Here is a 13,050-nt window from a genome sequence, read left to right as displayed (position 1 = left end):
GGGGACCGTTGAGCATTAATTATTTGTGTCTGTAGGGAAAAAAACAGACATTTAAGGACTTTTGTTCACTAATTATTTGGGCTCAGTTGATTTCAGTTCAGCAAATGAAAACACTTTTTTCCTTTTATTTGTGAAGTAATTAAGAATTTTCAGTCTCAGCAAACGTGTGTGAAGTGAGAGCCTGTTGACCTAGACATACGCTCAGTCATGCTTGTAACGATCAGACATTTTGGTTCTTCACAAGTTCTGGGAGTTAATGTGAGTGAAGTCGTGATGCACTGTGACGCTTTTAAATGCACACAATTAAATGCTGGTCTGAAAAACACAAGAGGGCTTTTTTAAATGGGGCGGGACAGTGATATAAATACACTTCTTTGCTCTCAATACCACATTCAAAGCTTCGGATAAGAGCAAAAGCTTATAGCGCAGAATGAAGCCTAAATGTGGACGTTGTGTCTGTCTGCACTGATTTCAGTCTGATTCAGTGAGCCTGGAGGATAAAATAGTGGAGATGAAGCTTATTGAGTCAGATAAACAGAGTTAGCGGGTACGAAAAACAGGTTCAGCAGGAGAAAGAGAACATTTTCTAATGCAGGATGAGTGCTTGCCTCCAGGGTGATCATAATGTTTGAATTAAATAATGTTCCTCAATCTAATAGAAAAAGGTTATAATACAGCTTTGAACATTGACATGTGAATTTCCTTACAAAACAATAACAAAAACTCAACAAACATTTTTTACCCTTTGATTTTATTGTTTAATCACTATGATCCTTGAGTCAGAGTGCTCAAATGTTTCTGAGGTTTTTCTTCAGGATCTTCTTCTTAAGAAGTGCGAGTCTGCCCCCAAGTGTTGTAACCACACCACAGCTGGCTGAATCACAGCCGTAGTCCAGGCTGCGTCCAAGTTCTGCCTTTTAAAAGTAAGAAACTACAAGTGATAGCCTATAGTTGATTTTTCTTTTACCACTTGCTCTTGCGTCCTAAAACTCTCTATGTACTTGCTGATCGTCGCATTTCCGTTGGCGCTTGAACGCAGCACTTACTTTAGTTTTTTAAATAAATGAAAAAGAAACAATCTTCAAATTATTTTTTTAAATACTTCATCAATAGCAACGCCGTATACCTGTTATTCATTCATGACAGTTATTAATTAAAGATTTATAAATACACGTTGATTATTTATATCATCTCGCGTTCACGTGTTCCAGATGCGCGTTCACGCTGTCACTGGCTGTGTGAGGTCTCTGAGGAGCTCTGTCGGTGTCAAATACATATAAAGCACGGATATATTGCTTTGACAGCAACAAGGTAATGGTATTTCTTTCTTCAGACTAATTCACTAAGATGCCTAAATGTATTTTATTTTAATTATCTTTAACTGCAAATAAGAAAGATTTAATGTGAAAACTGGCTGATTTACAGACAGACTTCAGAAGTGCTACAACATTACAGTAAGATGGGAAAGGCTACTGTGTTCCAGTATTAACAGTATTATGTCCAGTATCACTACTACAAGTACTTCCCTACTACTTCCACATATGGCAGTAAAATTATAGCAAAAGTTAAATACTGAGAATTAGTAAGCCAGTGTTCATTAGATGGACTTAGAAATGTTATTCTCAGTGTGTTGGAGAGGATTTAAAGGTCTACAGGAAGTATTTATCTTTGTCGTTTTGTCTATTTCTACTACCTGAAGTGTATCTCATTATAAGGAAATGAAGCTTCATGTTGAAAATAACTTCCTGTTTGAGACTTCAGCAAATGGTGGTCAGAGCTTGTGGTTGTTCATGAGTCTAGCCATCACATCAAATACCCACTGAGTAGACTGTCACTGCACAGACATCAAACAGCTTTCAGTATGTTCAATCGATTAAAGAGAGTTACATGCTGTCCTCACTGAGGCTCACTGTGTTTTACTCCCCCAGATGTGGAAGTCAGTCGTGGGCCACAGTGTCAGCATGAAGGTGGCTGCAGAGGGGGACGACTGGGAGACAGACCCCGACTTTGAGGTACCGTGCACTTCCTGGAGTGTGTGTCAGATGCGTGTGTTGGTGCAAGTAAGCACAAGTCAACCCTTGCTGACTTTGTGTTTCAGAATGACGTATCAGAGCAGGAGCAGAGGTGGGGAGCAAAGACCATCGAGGGCTCGGGGCGTAAAGAGCACATCAGGTAAGAGATGCACAGCCTTGTGTCTGAGCTTTAACGATTCTTTGGGAGCTGCAGAGAAATGCAGGGCACAGTGGGTGCTGTGTAGCAACAGGAAGAGGAAGTGAGAGCGCAAGCTGTCAGGCTGCAGCAAGTCTCTCCTAATATGGGTAATATATGACGATGACACTTTGACAGTGAGCTTTAAACTGCTGAGCTTTTCTCCTTCCTCTGTCATAATAATAGATCTAATGAATAAAGATAGAATAATGTGTTATTAAGGCGCAGGTGTATTTTTGTAAAGTGCCTGTTTATGCTCAGTATATTACATAACAAACTAAATACAGACAATGTATACACCATATGTACACAGTTTCATAAGAATAGAGAAAAAGGCAAATTACAAAGCAATGATGCAACATTTGAATGAAAGGGAGTACAAGTTAATATGTTATAAAATAGAAGCAATGAAGAAAAATGTAAACTGACAATCACAAAATCAGACTTATTAAATGTGGTGATTTGCTGCTTTTCTTTGTTCAGTATCATTATAAATGGAGTATAATTACATGTTAGACTTTTACTTGAGCAAAATAAGCAAAATGGAGACGTTCCCTTGGGCTCTGGCAAGTTGTGTGTAGTTTTTTGGACTTAATAAATTAAAAAGTTATAGGAAGAAAACTATGATTACTTCAACCAGATGTGGGACCTTATACAAGATTTCTTTTCTTTTCTTTTGACTTTATGTCTTTAGTTACCTCCAAATTTGGTTAGATGTTCAAGCTTTTTAATCTAAAAAGTTCTGTTGATAGTTTAAATGTCTGTAAAAGCACTTTAGTACGAGTGTGTTAGGTTTCTAATGACAAATATCACTCATGGAAGTGTGACCCTGTCTAACCCGTCAGTGTTACAGAGCTCAGAAACCAGGTCGCTGTGGAGCACGAGCAGGTGAAGCAGAAGGACCAAAGTCCCAAAGCGTCATACGGATATGGAGGGAAGTTTGGCGTGGAGAAGGACCGAATGGACAAGGTCGACAGATGATTATTTATGATACTCGAAATATGCTGATGATTATTTACAGGTTTTGTCTCATATAAACCGTATTCTGAGGGCTGAATTAGTTCATATGTGTATCTCTGCTGTCCAGGTGGCTATGGGGAACGACTATGTGGCACAAGTTGAGAAGCACTCGTCCCAGAAAGATGCGGCACAAGGGTTCGGCGGGAAATTTGGAGTTCAGAGAGACCGCGTGGACAAGGTGAGAAGACAAGTGGAGTCCTTTGTTTTGATTTCTGCGACTTCACTGTGCAGAGTTTGATACCGGAGGACTGTGTTCACATCCGTCTGCTGGAGGAGGAGAGTTTCTCTGAGTGTTCGCCTTAAATCTCTGTTTAACACATGAATGAAAGAGCACGAGTTTGTGGCACTGCAGCCAGTCCTGGTCCAGTGTGCAACTCAGACGAGTGCCATGTGGAGAACTGAAAAGTTTTTATGCGACTGCGCCGGCTGGAGGCATTAAAGGCATCATGTTATCAGGCTGTCTGTCCATCCGTCCCATTCTTGTGAATGCCTTTAGGGAATGTCTTCAAATTTGACACAAACGTCCACTTTGACTCGAGGACGAACTGATTGGATGTTGGTGGTCAAAGGTTAAGGTCTCAAGAATTATCATGCTAGTTACGACAAGTGTCAGACAAATTTCTAACAGGATAAAATGATGAAGTGATGACGATTTATATCTAAAACTTCACAGTGGCATCATAATGTTCTGCAAAAACACTTTCTGACCGTTTTTCAACAACATAACTCAGGAACAGAAGGGGAGATTGTGACAGTACTTCACTTTTGGTTGGATACTGAATTGGTGACACTTTTCTTCATCTGTGGAGTCAAACAACAGCCAGGTGGTGATTCTAGTTTATACGAGTTAGAGCGAATAGATGTCAGAACCAGAATTTTTTTGTTAATTGAACTTGTGGAGAAAATCTTATCAGACACATTGTTATATAAAGCAGAGTAGTTTTTAATGTCTTGAAGCCCTGCTGGAAGCTTTAAAGCAATGTATGAACCTCTGTGTTTTCTGTGCAGTCTGCCATGGGCTTCGAATACAAAGGAGAGGTGCAGCAACATGGTTCTCAGAAAGGTAAACCGCCTGTCCAGCTTCACTCACTCACAGTACAACCTTTTCCTTTTAGGAGTTGCCGCCTAACAGAGGGGTCTCTTCCTTCCAATGCTTTCAGATTACTCAAAGGGATTCGGAGGGAAGTACGGGGTGGAGAAGGAGAAGGTGGACAAGGCGGCTGTGGGGTACGACTACAAAAGCCAGACTGAGAAGCACCAGTCACAAAAAGGTGAGTTTAAGTTGTAGCATTGTCACATTTGACATTTTCTGCTTGACGTTTGCTTTAATTTGCATCTTGTTTTCACCAGACTACGCGAAGGGATTTGGAGGGAAGTACGGCGTGGAGAAGGAGAAGGTGGACAAAGCTGCTTTGGGATACGACTATAAAGGAGAAACAGAGAAGCACCAGTCACAGAAAGGTGAGTTAAAGTTGTGGCATTTGTCAGTTTTGACACCTTTTTGCCTGATTTATACTTTATTCTGTTCTCTTATTCATTTCACTTTCAGATTACTCAAAGGGATTCGGAGGGAAGTTTGGTGTCGAGAAGGAGAAAGTGGATAAAGCAGCTTTGGGCTACGATTATAAGGGCGAGACGGAGAAACATCAGTCTCAAAAAGGTGAGGAAACACCCGCATGTGTGTGTGTGTGTGTGTTAAAATATAAGAGCTAAAGTACATCAGACTGATCAGATCGTCTTCTGTTCAGATTATTCAGCAGGTTTTGGAGGTCGTTACGGAGTACAGGCAGACCGCATGGATAAGGTCAGTACTAGAGCTGGAACCATTCATTATGTTTATTTTTAATTCATCTGGAGGTTATTTCTATGGTGTCTGGAAGTCTGGAAGTGGTAGAAAATCCCCATCAAACTCTCCCATGGTCCAATTATAATTTTAATTGGTTTAATCTTTATTTTACAGAATTTTAGCAACCAGTAACTGTTGGGTTTGAAGCAAACTTGGCTGTATGAATAATATTGTTATGTATATTAAAATACGAACACATATTTGTGTAAAACACCAAGTATGGAGAGTTCGGTTCATGTCAAGCTTATATCTGCTACCAGAGCTGAACCTTTGTTTTGTCCTTTATTGGATCACCTCAGAGCGAGATGTGGTATTACAATTATCAGAGATAGATCTACATTATTATAATCCCATACATGTTCCTGCCACTGCAGCCAGAACCATGATTCTCTGCTGTACGGGGAGTAACGGACACAGACAGAAAGACAGAAAAGCTTTACATTTGAGAAGTGGGTCTTGAAAGTTTTGGAAAATGCTTCATTTTAACCGTTATGTTTTCAAGGTTAGGAATATTGCAATTAATTTCACAGATAGTCCTTGAACAATGCTTGATCTTGCTTGATTTTCAACATAATCTGGTGTTTCATCTAAACAATCACTCATGCAAACAAAAAATCCTTTTGAAAGAAACAAGAGACAATAAATACATTGATGACTGTGGAAATAAAGGAATTCTGTTAACATTATTTTTTGCAATTGCACTTATAGTAACTTAAAAGCTTTGAGAGTCTGTAAATCTTTGTATATGTACCTTGAAAGTGCTTGAATTTTACTTGGAACAAGCTAAACAAACCCTGTTGTTAATTTTGAACTCATTTGACTAATTCACATTATACAGTGTTGGCAGATTGAAAAGGGTGAATGATGTCTTGACATTGAGAAACAAACACGTCATCCTCTATGTTGATCTCTTCTAGAGTGCAGCTGGCTTCTCAGACATGGACTCCCCCACATCTGCTTATGAAAAGACACAACCATTAGAGGCCTGTAAGTTCATTTTCCACACTCAAAATAATGCTGGTTATTAGAAACAGGGCAGAGGCCACTGCTGCTGCTCTGTTTTCACATTCATTTCTCTGTATTATCCAGCAAGTGCAGGTGCAGGAAAACTGAAGGCGCGTTTTGAGAACATGGCCAAGGCTTCGGACGAAGAGAGCAGGAAGAGAGCAGAGGAAGAGAGAGCGAGGAGACAGGCCAGAGAGAGCAGAGAGCGAGAGCTAGCCAAGCGCAGACAGGAGGTAACGCACACAACGCACCGTAAACACGTCAACAGGTCCAAATTAAGTAACGGTCAATGTGCACAGTGTGGTTTTGTGTTTCCTGCAGGAGGAGAGCAGCAGAGAGGAGGAGAGTCGTCCACCACCTGTTCCAGATGTTGCTCCAGAGTACGACATGGCACCACCAGAAATCCACCAGCACATGCCAGAGATAGAAGAAATACCAGAGCCAGAGGCAGAGGCAGAGCCAGAGCCAGAGCCAGAGGCAAGACACCGTGATTCAAACAAATGCTAAATCAGCTAAATAATAGCATAATTCATTCATCTGCTGAAAGGATAAGGGTGGTGATATTCTATTGTTGTTATTGTCAACAAAACCCATGACTGTTCAATCTGCAAAACTCAGAAATAACAACAAAATAAACCAAAGAGGGTAAAAAAAATGGGAGAAAAAGGCAAACAGATTGTGGATAATCCCACCCCCATCACAGTATCAGTCCCCTGTTTATCTTCCAATCTTTCACATTTGTGTTTCACAAATTGAGACCATGTGAGAAAATAGTGCATCTGCGGGGGACTGTTTTCAGCTGTGGATGAACACACATTTGCTGCTGTGTATTTCTGGTGTTTGGAAAAAAGAAAAAAGCCCAGAGGTCGTTAAAAAGCACTTACTGCTTCCACAATCCTCAAAGACTCTAGCTGTGTAAAAGATGTTGTCTGCTGCACAGTAAAAAAAAAAAAAAAAGATTTCTAACTCATTTTTCAAGGTGCAACTTATTTCCTAATCATCATAGAAGGAAATGACTTATGTCTGTGCTCTTTGTACGTGAGGTCATCTCTCGGATTTGATGTCGTGAAATTATATTCATTCTGTGATGTTTCCAGGAGGAACCAGAGTATGACGACCCGCCAGCGTTACCTCCACGCTCGGACGATCTCCTCGAACCGGATGCTCCCCCGCTACCTTACAGGTCAGCGGATGTGGAGGAAGAGGAGGATGAAGGAGAGTACGAGGATCTCGCTGAGCCGCCTCCTCCTCCTGCGCAGACAGGTCTGTGTCCGTCTGCCGCCAGTTAAACCTTTCAAACCCTTCACATATGAGATACTCATTCATTTCAATGTTTCCTTTTCAGAAACAGAGATGGATCACGACTACGAGGACCTGACCTGTGGCCAGACGGCAGTAGCACTTTACGAATATGACGGAGGTATGAAACTTTTTCCAGTTATTTTCTCCGACATCTATGAGTCATCTCTCAACATTTGTGAGGACAAATCCTTTTGGCTCCTTTTCTACACAGAGGCCGACGATGAGATCTCCTTCAAAACAGATGACATCATCACCAACATCGAGATGATCGACGAGGGCTGGTGGAAGGGACAGTGTGACGGACGCATCGGCCTGTTCCCAGCCGCTTATGTTCAGCTGCAGTGAGCGTCACGCGGGGGAGTTTTTGCACAAGCTTCACTTTTGCACAATTTCAGGTTTCTTAGGTTATTCAACAGAAGACGGTTCATGTTTGCTTCGTATTTCTAAAAAACATCACAGTATATTTGTGCAAAAAAAATTGCGTCTGATCAGCTGATTTCTAAACTTTTACTGTGTAATATTTCGCCTAGCGTCTGAGGCAGTAAGACCACCAAACCCCTTGTTAGTAGGCAAGGAGCTACATCTTATACCTGCCTGAATAATGAATTTATCAATAAAAAGTTCTACAGGCAAAACTCTGTGTTGTTTGTAAGCCAACAACCTTTATTGATCCATTTCTCATCAGTGTGAACTCACAGTAACGTTAGGACTGTTATCATTTATCTTCTCTCTTGATCATCTTTTGACATAATTCTTCTGTCCAATTTCAATGCAATTGTTTTACAGGCGAGAAGCGTTTCATCTACAACCCAATTACTTTAGACATTCTGACAGTGGAGAGAAAAACACTAAATGAGGGGAGAAAAAACAGCGAAGGACATGCAATCAACGTCTGCGGTTCACCGTTAGCGTTTCAACCACTAATTCACAAGGGAGGAAAAATACATAGTAAACAATACAAGCCATACATGTGTAATTTTTTTTATCCGAGTATGAAAAGATTTCAATTGCATTAAGGAATACATGAAAATCCCCTGCATTGCTATGATGCACGAAGACAAGCTAAAGACAGACATGTTTTGCACAAGTCTCACTTTCTCAAATCGTAGCTCTGAACGAAGCCGCGGCTCTGTAAGATATTTTCCTGTGGTGAATTACTCTACATTACACCGTGGCACAGCTGTGAACCTCGTAATCCACTGAACAGAATGAGATTCATCAGCAGAAATGTTTAAAAGAATCCATGAAAAGATCTTGTGTTTCTGCATCACAAGTCTGTAAGGCAAAGCAAAGGTCCTTTGGTTTTCCTCTGGCTCACCAGGAAATACCCTTCTTCTTCTTGGCCTGGCCACCTTTCTTTGTCGTCCGTTTGCTTTTCAGTTTCTTGGCCTGCCGTTGACTCATCCATGTAGGGTACTGACCGTTTTCATCCAACAGAGTTTTCTTGCTGCGCTTGCTGTCCAGATCCATCTTCCCACCTGTAACACAATAAGAAACATGTTTCCCAAAAGCAAAAATGGTGTTAAGTTAATGCTGTTAGCAGCACTCAATGTCAAATGGAGCATCAGAAGTAACAGCTTTCTGTCGGCTTCTCCAGGAAGACACAATAAAACACTACTGGTGATAAAGAGATGTGGAAAGTGCTCAATCTCTCACTCACCGTCACCCTCTCCCTCCCCCATTTCCACATCTGTCTCCTTCTTGATCTTGTCTGCTGACACCACAGTGGCGATCTCCTGTATGTCAGTCATGTCAGCTTCTCCTTTCTTATCCAGACTCAGAGCTTGTTTCAGACGGGCCAGCTCCTTGGGAGCATTTTTCTTCCTCTTCTCTGCACGCATCTTCCTTTTCCATTTGCTTCGGAGGCTTTTTGCCATTTTAAAGACTGTGGAAATGAAACACACATCAGTCAAACCTAATGGCATAAACATTCTTATCAAATACTTTTTTCTGGACATTAAGCAGCTCTCTAGGGCTCCACACTGGTATGCATTAGATACAAGACCAGAGGACACATTCACTGGAGGCCACACACTCATCAAAGCTGAATACATGGAGTTTCAGCTTCAGGACAGCTTTCTTTAATCCCTACTCCACATTTCTCACTTTATTTTTAATGTTGACGCCGTCAAAATGATCCTCCATGTGCTACTAGCCACCTGGCTTATTTCTCAACAGCTGTCTTTTTTGGTTAGAAGCTCTTAAGTACAGTTTCTGAAGCTGTATAAGCTGCAATCTTCGTTAATGTAATGAAAAAAGCAGCTCATTAATGTTAGACTGTGCTAAACTGCATTGCTTAATGGGGAAGTATCGACACAAAATAGGCTTCTAAAAATCTGCCTTTGGCCTTTAACCAAAAAAAGGGGCTCGTCTAACTATTTCTATGAATCAAAATAACATATCAATCAGAATATAAAGTGACATTATCACTATTTCCTGGTAGTTACATTACATGACTTAATAGTTAGATCTAACATCTATTAGCTGTTAGCTTCATGGCTAACTTACACCGTAGCATGCTAAGTAAACAGCTACTGAGGTACAGTTCGTAAAGCTAGCTGATTCTGCACGATAAATTATACATTATTACACATCTAAACAGAAAGCTGTGACTTACAGAAAACTACTTTGGCTCCTTGAACAAGAAGTCAGTCCTCTCCGTACACGTGTTTACAAGTTTGGAGGAAGAAAACGCGTTTCTAAGAAACAGCAACGTGATTGGCTGCTTCCGTCAAGCTGAAGATCGGAGCCTCTGATTGGCCAGCGCTCTCAAACCAGGAACTTAAAGGGATTATGGAAGGTAAACAAGCTGCTGAGGAGAGGATAGTGTACAAATCCAACCCCCAGACCATTTTATCGGGCTTTCAGGTATAAGCTAAGCTGATAATAGTAAAGAGGGATTTCTTAGATTTGTTGATAGTTTATAGTTTTTCTTGTATTGGTTTTTAAAAGTGACAGATCAGTCATGAGCAGCTGTTCAAGCAGCCTTCCTCCAGCTCGCAGCTCCGGCTCAGTCTGCAGCCCTCCGCTCACTTCTTCTTTAACACACGTGTCCAACATGCTGGACACTGCTGCAGAGCAAATGATGGTCCACAGAGATTTCCAGGCAGCCTTTGACATGTGCAGCAGAGGCCTGGAGAGTGTGGCCAGTGTGGAGCAGGAGGACAGCAGGTGAAAGTGTGAACCCACCTTATCACATGTGAATGGAGCCCGCAGCCTGAATGGAGCCGTCATGTCGCTGTGTGCCTCTTGTGTCCGCAGATGTGGAGAGTTCAAGGCTGGTTTCTGCATCTTAGGGATTCAAGCACTGGCTGAGCTGAATCAGTGGCGTGGGGTCCTCTCCTGGGTCCGTCAGCAGTATGGGCAGCAGGAGAAAATACCAGCTAAGATAATGCAGATGTGGTGAGTGGAGCCGAAGCTGCATTTAGCAGAGAATGTGACTGACACAAAGTGAACTGTCAATAGTTAAGACAGTGGAATGAAAATAGTCTGACTCTTTTCTTCTCCTTTCTCTCAATTCTCTCATTCAAGCTTTTTAAGTCTGAGGTTTGGCTGATTTTCTGTCATGAATTGAATATGAAAATGAAAAATATGAATCGATGATGAAAACAATCATTAGTTGCAGCTCTAATTGTGAGGAATCTGTGGAGCTTGCACATTGTGTATTCATTTTATTTATGCTACTGTAACAATACAATTTCCCAATCTGGGATCAATAAAGTACATCTATCTATCTATCTATCTATCTATCTATCTATCTATCTATCTATCTATCTATCTATCTATCTGTCTGTCTGTCTGTCTGTCTGTCTGTCTGTCTGTCTGTCTGTCTGTCTGTCTGTCACTACATAGCCTGGCCAACAACAGTCATGTACAGCAGATATTTGAAAAAAAAAACAAAAACAAGAAAATAATTTTTAAAAAAAAATAGATAAATAAATAGATACAGTAGGTCTGCTTATGGTAAAAAAAAAAAGCCCAACTTTGTCTTCATATTCTTTATGTTATCCAACAGTCCAATGATATGTAATGTCGTATCATATGTAACAGGAAAAGCAACAAATCTTTACATTTGAAGAGCTGAAATCAGAATATTTAACAATTAAAAAAGACTAAAACAATCAACTGTTTATCACACAGGTCACAGGTTCCTGTTTTCAGCTCTAGAATACATCCTGAATATATTTTCCCCGTCGTTTTTTTTGCAGCATACTCCTTTACTCGAAGGTGGGAGAGCCAGCCGAGATGCAGGAGGCAGCCAGACTTTGGCTGCGCTGCCCGTCCAACAGCAGAACAGCTGGGTTCAGGACGGTGGCCGAGCTGTACCTGCTGCACGTCCTCGTGCCCCTCGGATGCAGAGACGAGGCTGTGGAGCTGATAGTTGGTGAGGTTGGAAGCGCCGTGTTCACAGAGGACCAGAGGCAGACGGCGCTGGACGTTGTAGAAGAAAAAGAGCGACAGAGTCTAGAACCTCCTCTAAATCCCGGAGCCAGTCCAAACTCTGAGAGCTCTGCACATACTGTCTCAACACAAGGTCTCACATTTCATCTCAGCCCTTATGACACTCATTATACTGAGTCACACAAGTCCAAATAATGGATTCAGTTTTTCTGATTGTGTTTTGTATTTGTACAGGAGGTGTAATCCATAAACTTGAAGCCATGCTCGGGTTTCTGTACAGAAAGCTGCTGTTATCCAGATCCGGCTCATTCTCTCTTCGGAGGGTCTTCCTGACTGCCGTTCTTCTCTACATGCTGTTTCTTCGAATGGATCCAGGTCGGATTAAATGTTCTTTTCTACTCAGTTTCATCACCAGACGTGTTGAAGTATACAACGATTGATTGGAAATAAATTGATGCATTTCTTCCTGTTCTTTCCCCGCAGCTCATCCGTCTTCATTCATGTGGATTTCCAAACTTCTTCAGCTGCTCAAACAGATGTGGAGAACCATGTTTGCACCGTACTACCAAGCTTTGATTCAGACCAAGGGACTGTGAAAGACTGAAAAACTGGTTTTTTTTACATAAGTAGACATGGTTGTGTTTCATTAAACAACATTAACAACTTTTGTTACTCCAAATGCATTTCCAACAGTATCTGCTGGTTTTAAAAAATTGCTGATTTAAGCTTCACTAAGCTCTTCCCATAATTTGCCATCAGGTCCTCACTAACACGTCCTTCAGGATCCAGCTCCCACTTCATAATAATAACTCTATAAACCAGGAAAGTGCCTCACTGAGGTTAAAATCTTTCAAGCCAGCGGCAGCACACACTCATACATACAATATAATTACAGAATTATAGATGGAATATCATGAAATAATCAATGAAGGATCAACAAAACAGACGTGATCATTGTCAAACTCAGAGAATTAGTCCATATGGATTACAGGGAAAACTAGAACAGGTACTGAACATATTAAAGTTGTTTAATTTTGTGAGAGTAGCTCAGACTCAGTGTAATATACTTCTGGAAAAAGGATCAAAAGAAAGTAGGAAAACTCTCAACTATGTATTTTGTAGTCTTTTCATGCCCCTCTCTATATTTCAGACTCAGCCACATCCAGATATTGTATTTTTTACTTCACCACAGGTATTTGTCAGCTTTAGTTACTGGTTACTTCATACATTTTCTGCGCATTTTACAACACTGTGTTTCTACAGTAACT

General features: G+C 41.0%; 3 protein-coding genes across 3 annotated transcripts; 2 read left to right on the top strand and 1 right to left on the bottom strand.

Annotated features, from left to right (window-relative positions):
- The first annotated feature begins 1,216 nt into the window (after window positions 1-1,216).
- On the top strand, window positions 1,217-8,023 carry hcls1 (hematopoietic cell-specific Lyn substrate 1). Its single transcript, XM_070853653.1, has 16 exons — window positions 1,217-1,311; window positions 1,929-2,012; window positions 2,099-2,172; window positions 3,054-3,177; window positions 3,296-3,406; window positions 4,237-4,291; window positions 4,389-4,499; window positions 4,579-4,689; window positions 4,778-4,888; window positions 4,977-5,032; window positions 5,992-6,061; window positions 6,164-6,312; window positions 6,401-6,556; window positions 7,177-7,342; window positions 7,425-7,499; window positions 7,593-8,023. The coding sequence occupies exons 2-16, from the start codon at window positions 1,929-1,931 to the stop codon at window positions 7,724-7,726; spliced, it is 1,587 nt and encodes a 528-aa protein (XP_070709754.1). The 5' UTR covers window positions 1,217-1,311; the 3' UTR covers window positions 7,727-8,023.
- On the bottom strand, window positions 8,024-10,085 carry llph (LLP homolog, long-term synaptic facilitation factor). The gene is made up of 3 exons (XM_070853654.1): window positions 9,999-10,085; window positions 9,042-9,266; window positions 8,024-8,859 (listed from the first exon to the last, which is right to left on the bottom strand). The coding sequence occupies exons 2-3, from the start codon at window positions 9,256-9,258 to the stop codon at window positions 8,696-8,698; spliced, it is 381 nt and encodes a 126-aa protein (XP_070709755.1). The 5' UTR covers window positions 9,259-9,266; window positions 9,999-10,085; the 3' UTR covers window positions 8,024-8,695.
- An 89-nt stretch (window positions 10,086-10,174) lies between these two features.
- Window positions 10,175-13,050, top strand: pex26 (peroxisomal biogenesis factor 26). Its single transcript, XM_070853977.1, has 5 exons — window positions 10,175-10,552; window positions 10,643-10,783; window positions 11,590-11,915; window positions 12,017-12,157; window positions 12,266-13,050. Exons 1-5 carry the CDS (start codon window positions 10,347-10,349, stop codon window positions 12,376-12,378), a joined length of 927 nt encoding a protein of 308 aa, XP_070710078.1. The 5' UTR covers window positions 10,175-10,346; the 3' UTR covers window positions 12,379-13,050.

Source organism: Pempheris klunzingeri, chromosome 22 (genome assembly GCF_042242105.1).
Source record: "Pempheris klunzingeri isolate RE-2024b chromosome 22, fPemKlu1.hap1, whole genome shotgun sequence".
Lineage (NCBI taxonomy): Eukaryota > Metazoa > Chordata > Actinopteri > Acropomatiformes > Pempheridae > Pempheris > Pempheris klunzingeri.
The sequence above is the reverse complement of the archived record's forward strand: the minus strand, read 5'-3'. Positions and strand labels throughout refer to the sequence as shown.

Excerpts from the sequence above, each read along its gene's own strand:
- hcls1 (XM_070853653.1), top strand. The coding sequence starts at position 1,929 with ATGTGGAAGTCAGTCGTGGGCCACAGTGTCAGCATGAAGGTGGCTGCA. Across the intron at positions 4,500-4,578 it reads GAAGCACCAGTCACAAAAAG|ACTACGCGAAGGGATTTGGA; the intron begins GTGAGTTTAAGT and ends TGTTTTCACCAG. Across the intron at positions 5,033-5,991 it reads AGGCAGACCGCATGGATAAG|AGTGCAGCTGGCTTCTCAGA; the intron begins GTCAGTACTAGA and ends GATCTCTTCTAG.
- llph (XM_070853654.1), bottom strand. The coding sequence starts at position 9,258 with ATGGCAAAAAGCCTCCGAAGCAAATGGAAAAGGAAGATGCGTGCAGAG. Across the intron at positions 8,860-9,041 it reads GGGGGAGGGAGAGGGTGACG|GTGGGAAGATGGATCTGGAC; the intron begins GTGAGTGAGAGA and ends ATTGTGTTACAG.
- pex26 (XM_070853977.1), top strand. The coding sequence starts at position 10,347 with ATGAGCAGCTGTTCAAGCAGCCTTCCTCCAGCTCGCAGCTCCGGCTCA. Across the intron at positions 11,916-12,016 it reads ACATACTGTCTCAACACAAG|GAGGTGTAATCCATAAACTT; the intron begins GTCTCACATTTC and ends GTATTTGTACAG. Across the intron at positions 12,158-12,265 it reads GTTTCTTCGAATGGATCCAG|CTCATCCGTCTTCATTCATG; the intron begins GTCGGATTAAAT and ends CTTTCCCCGCAG.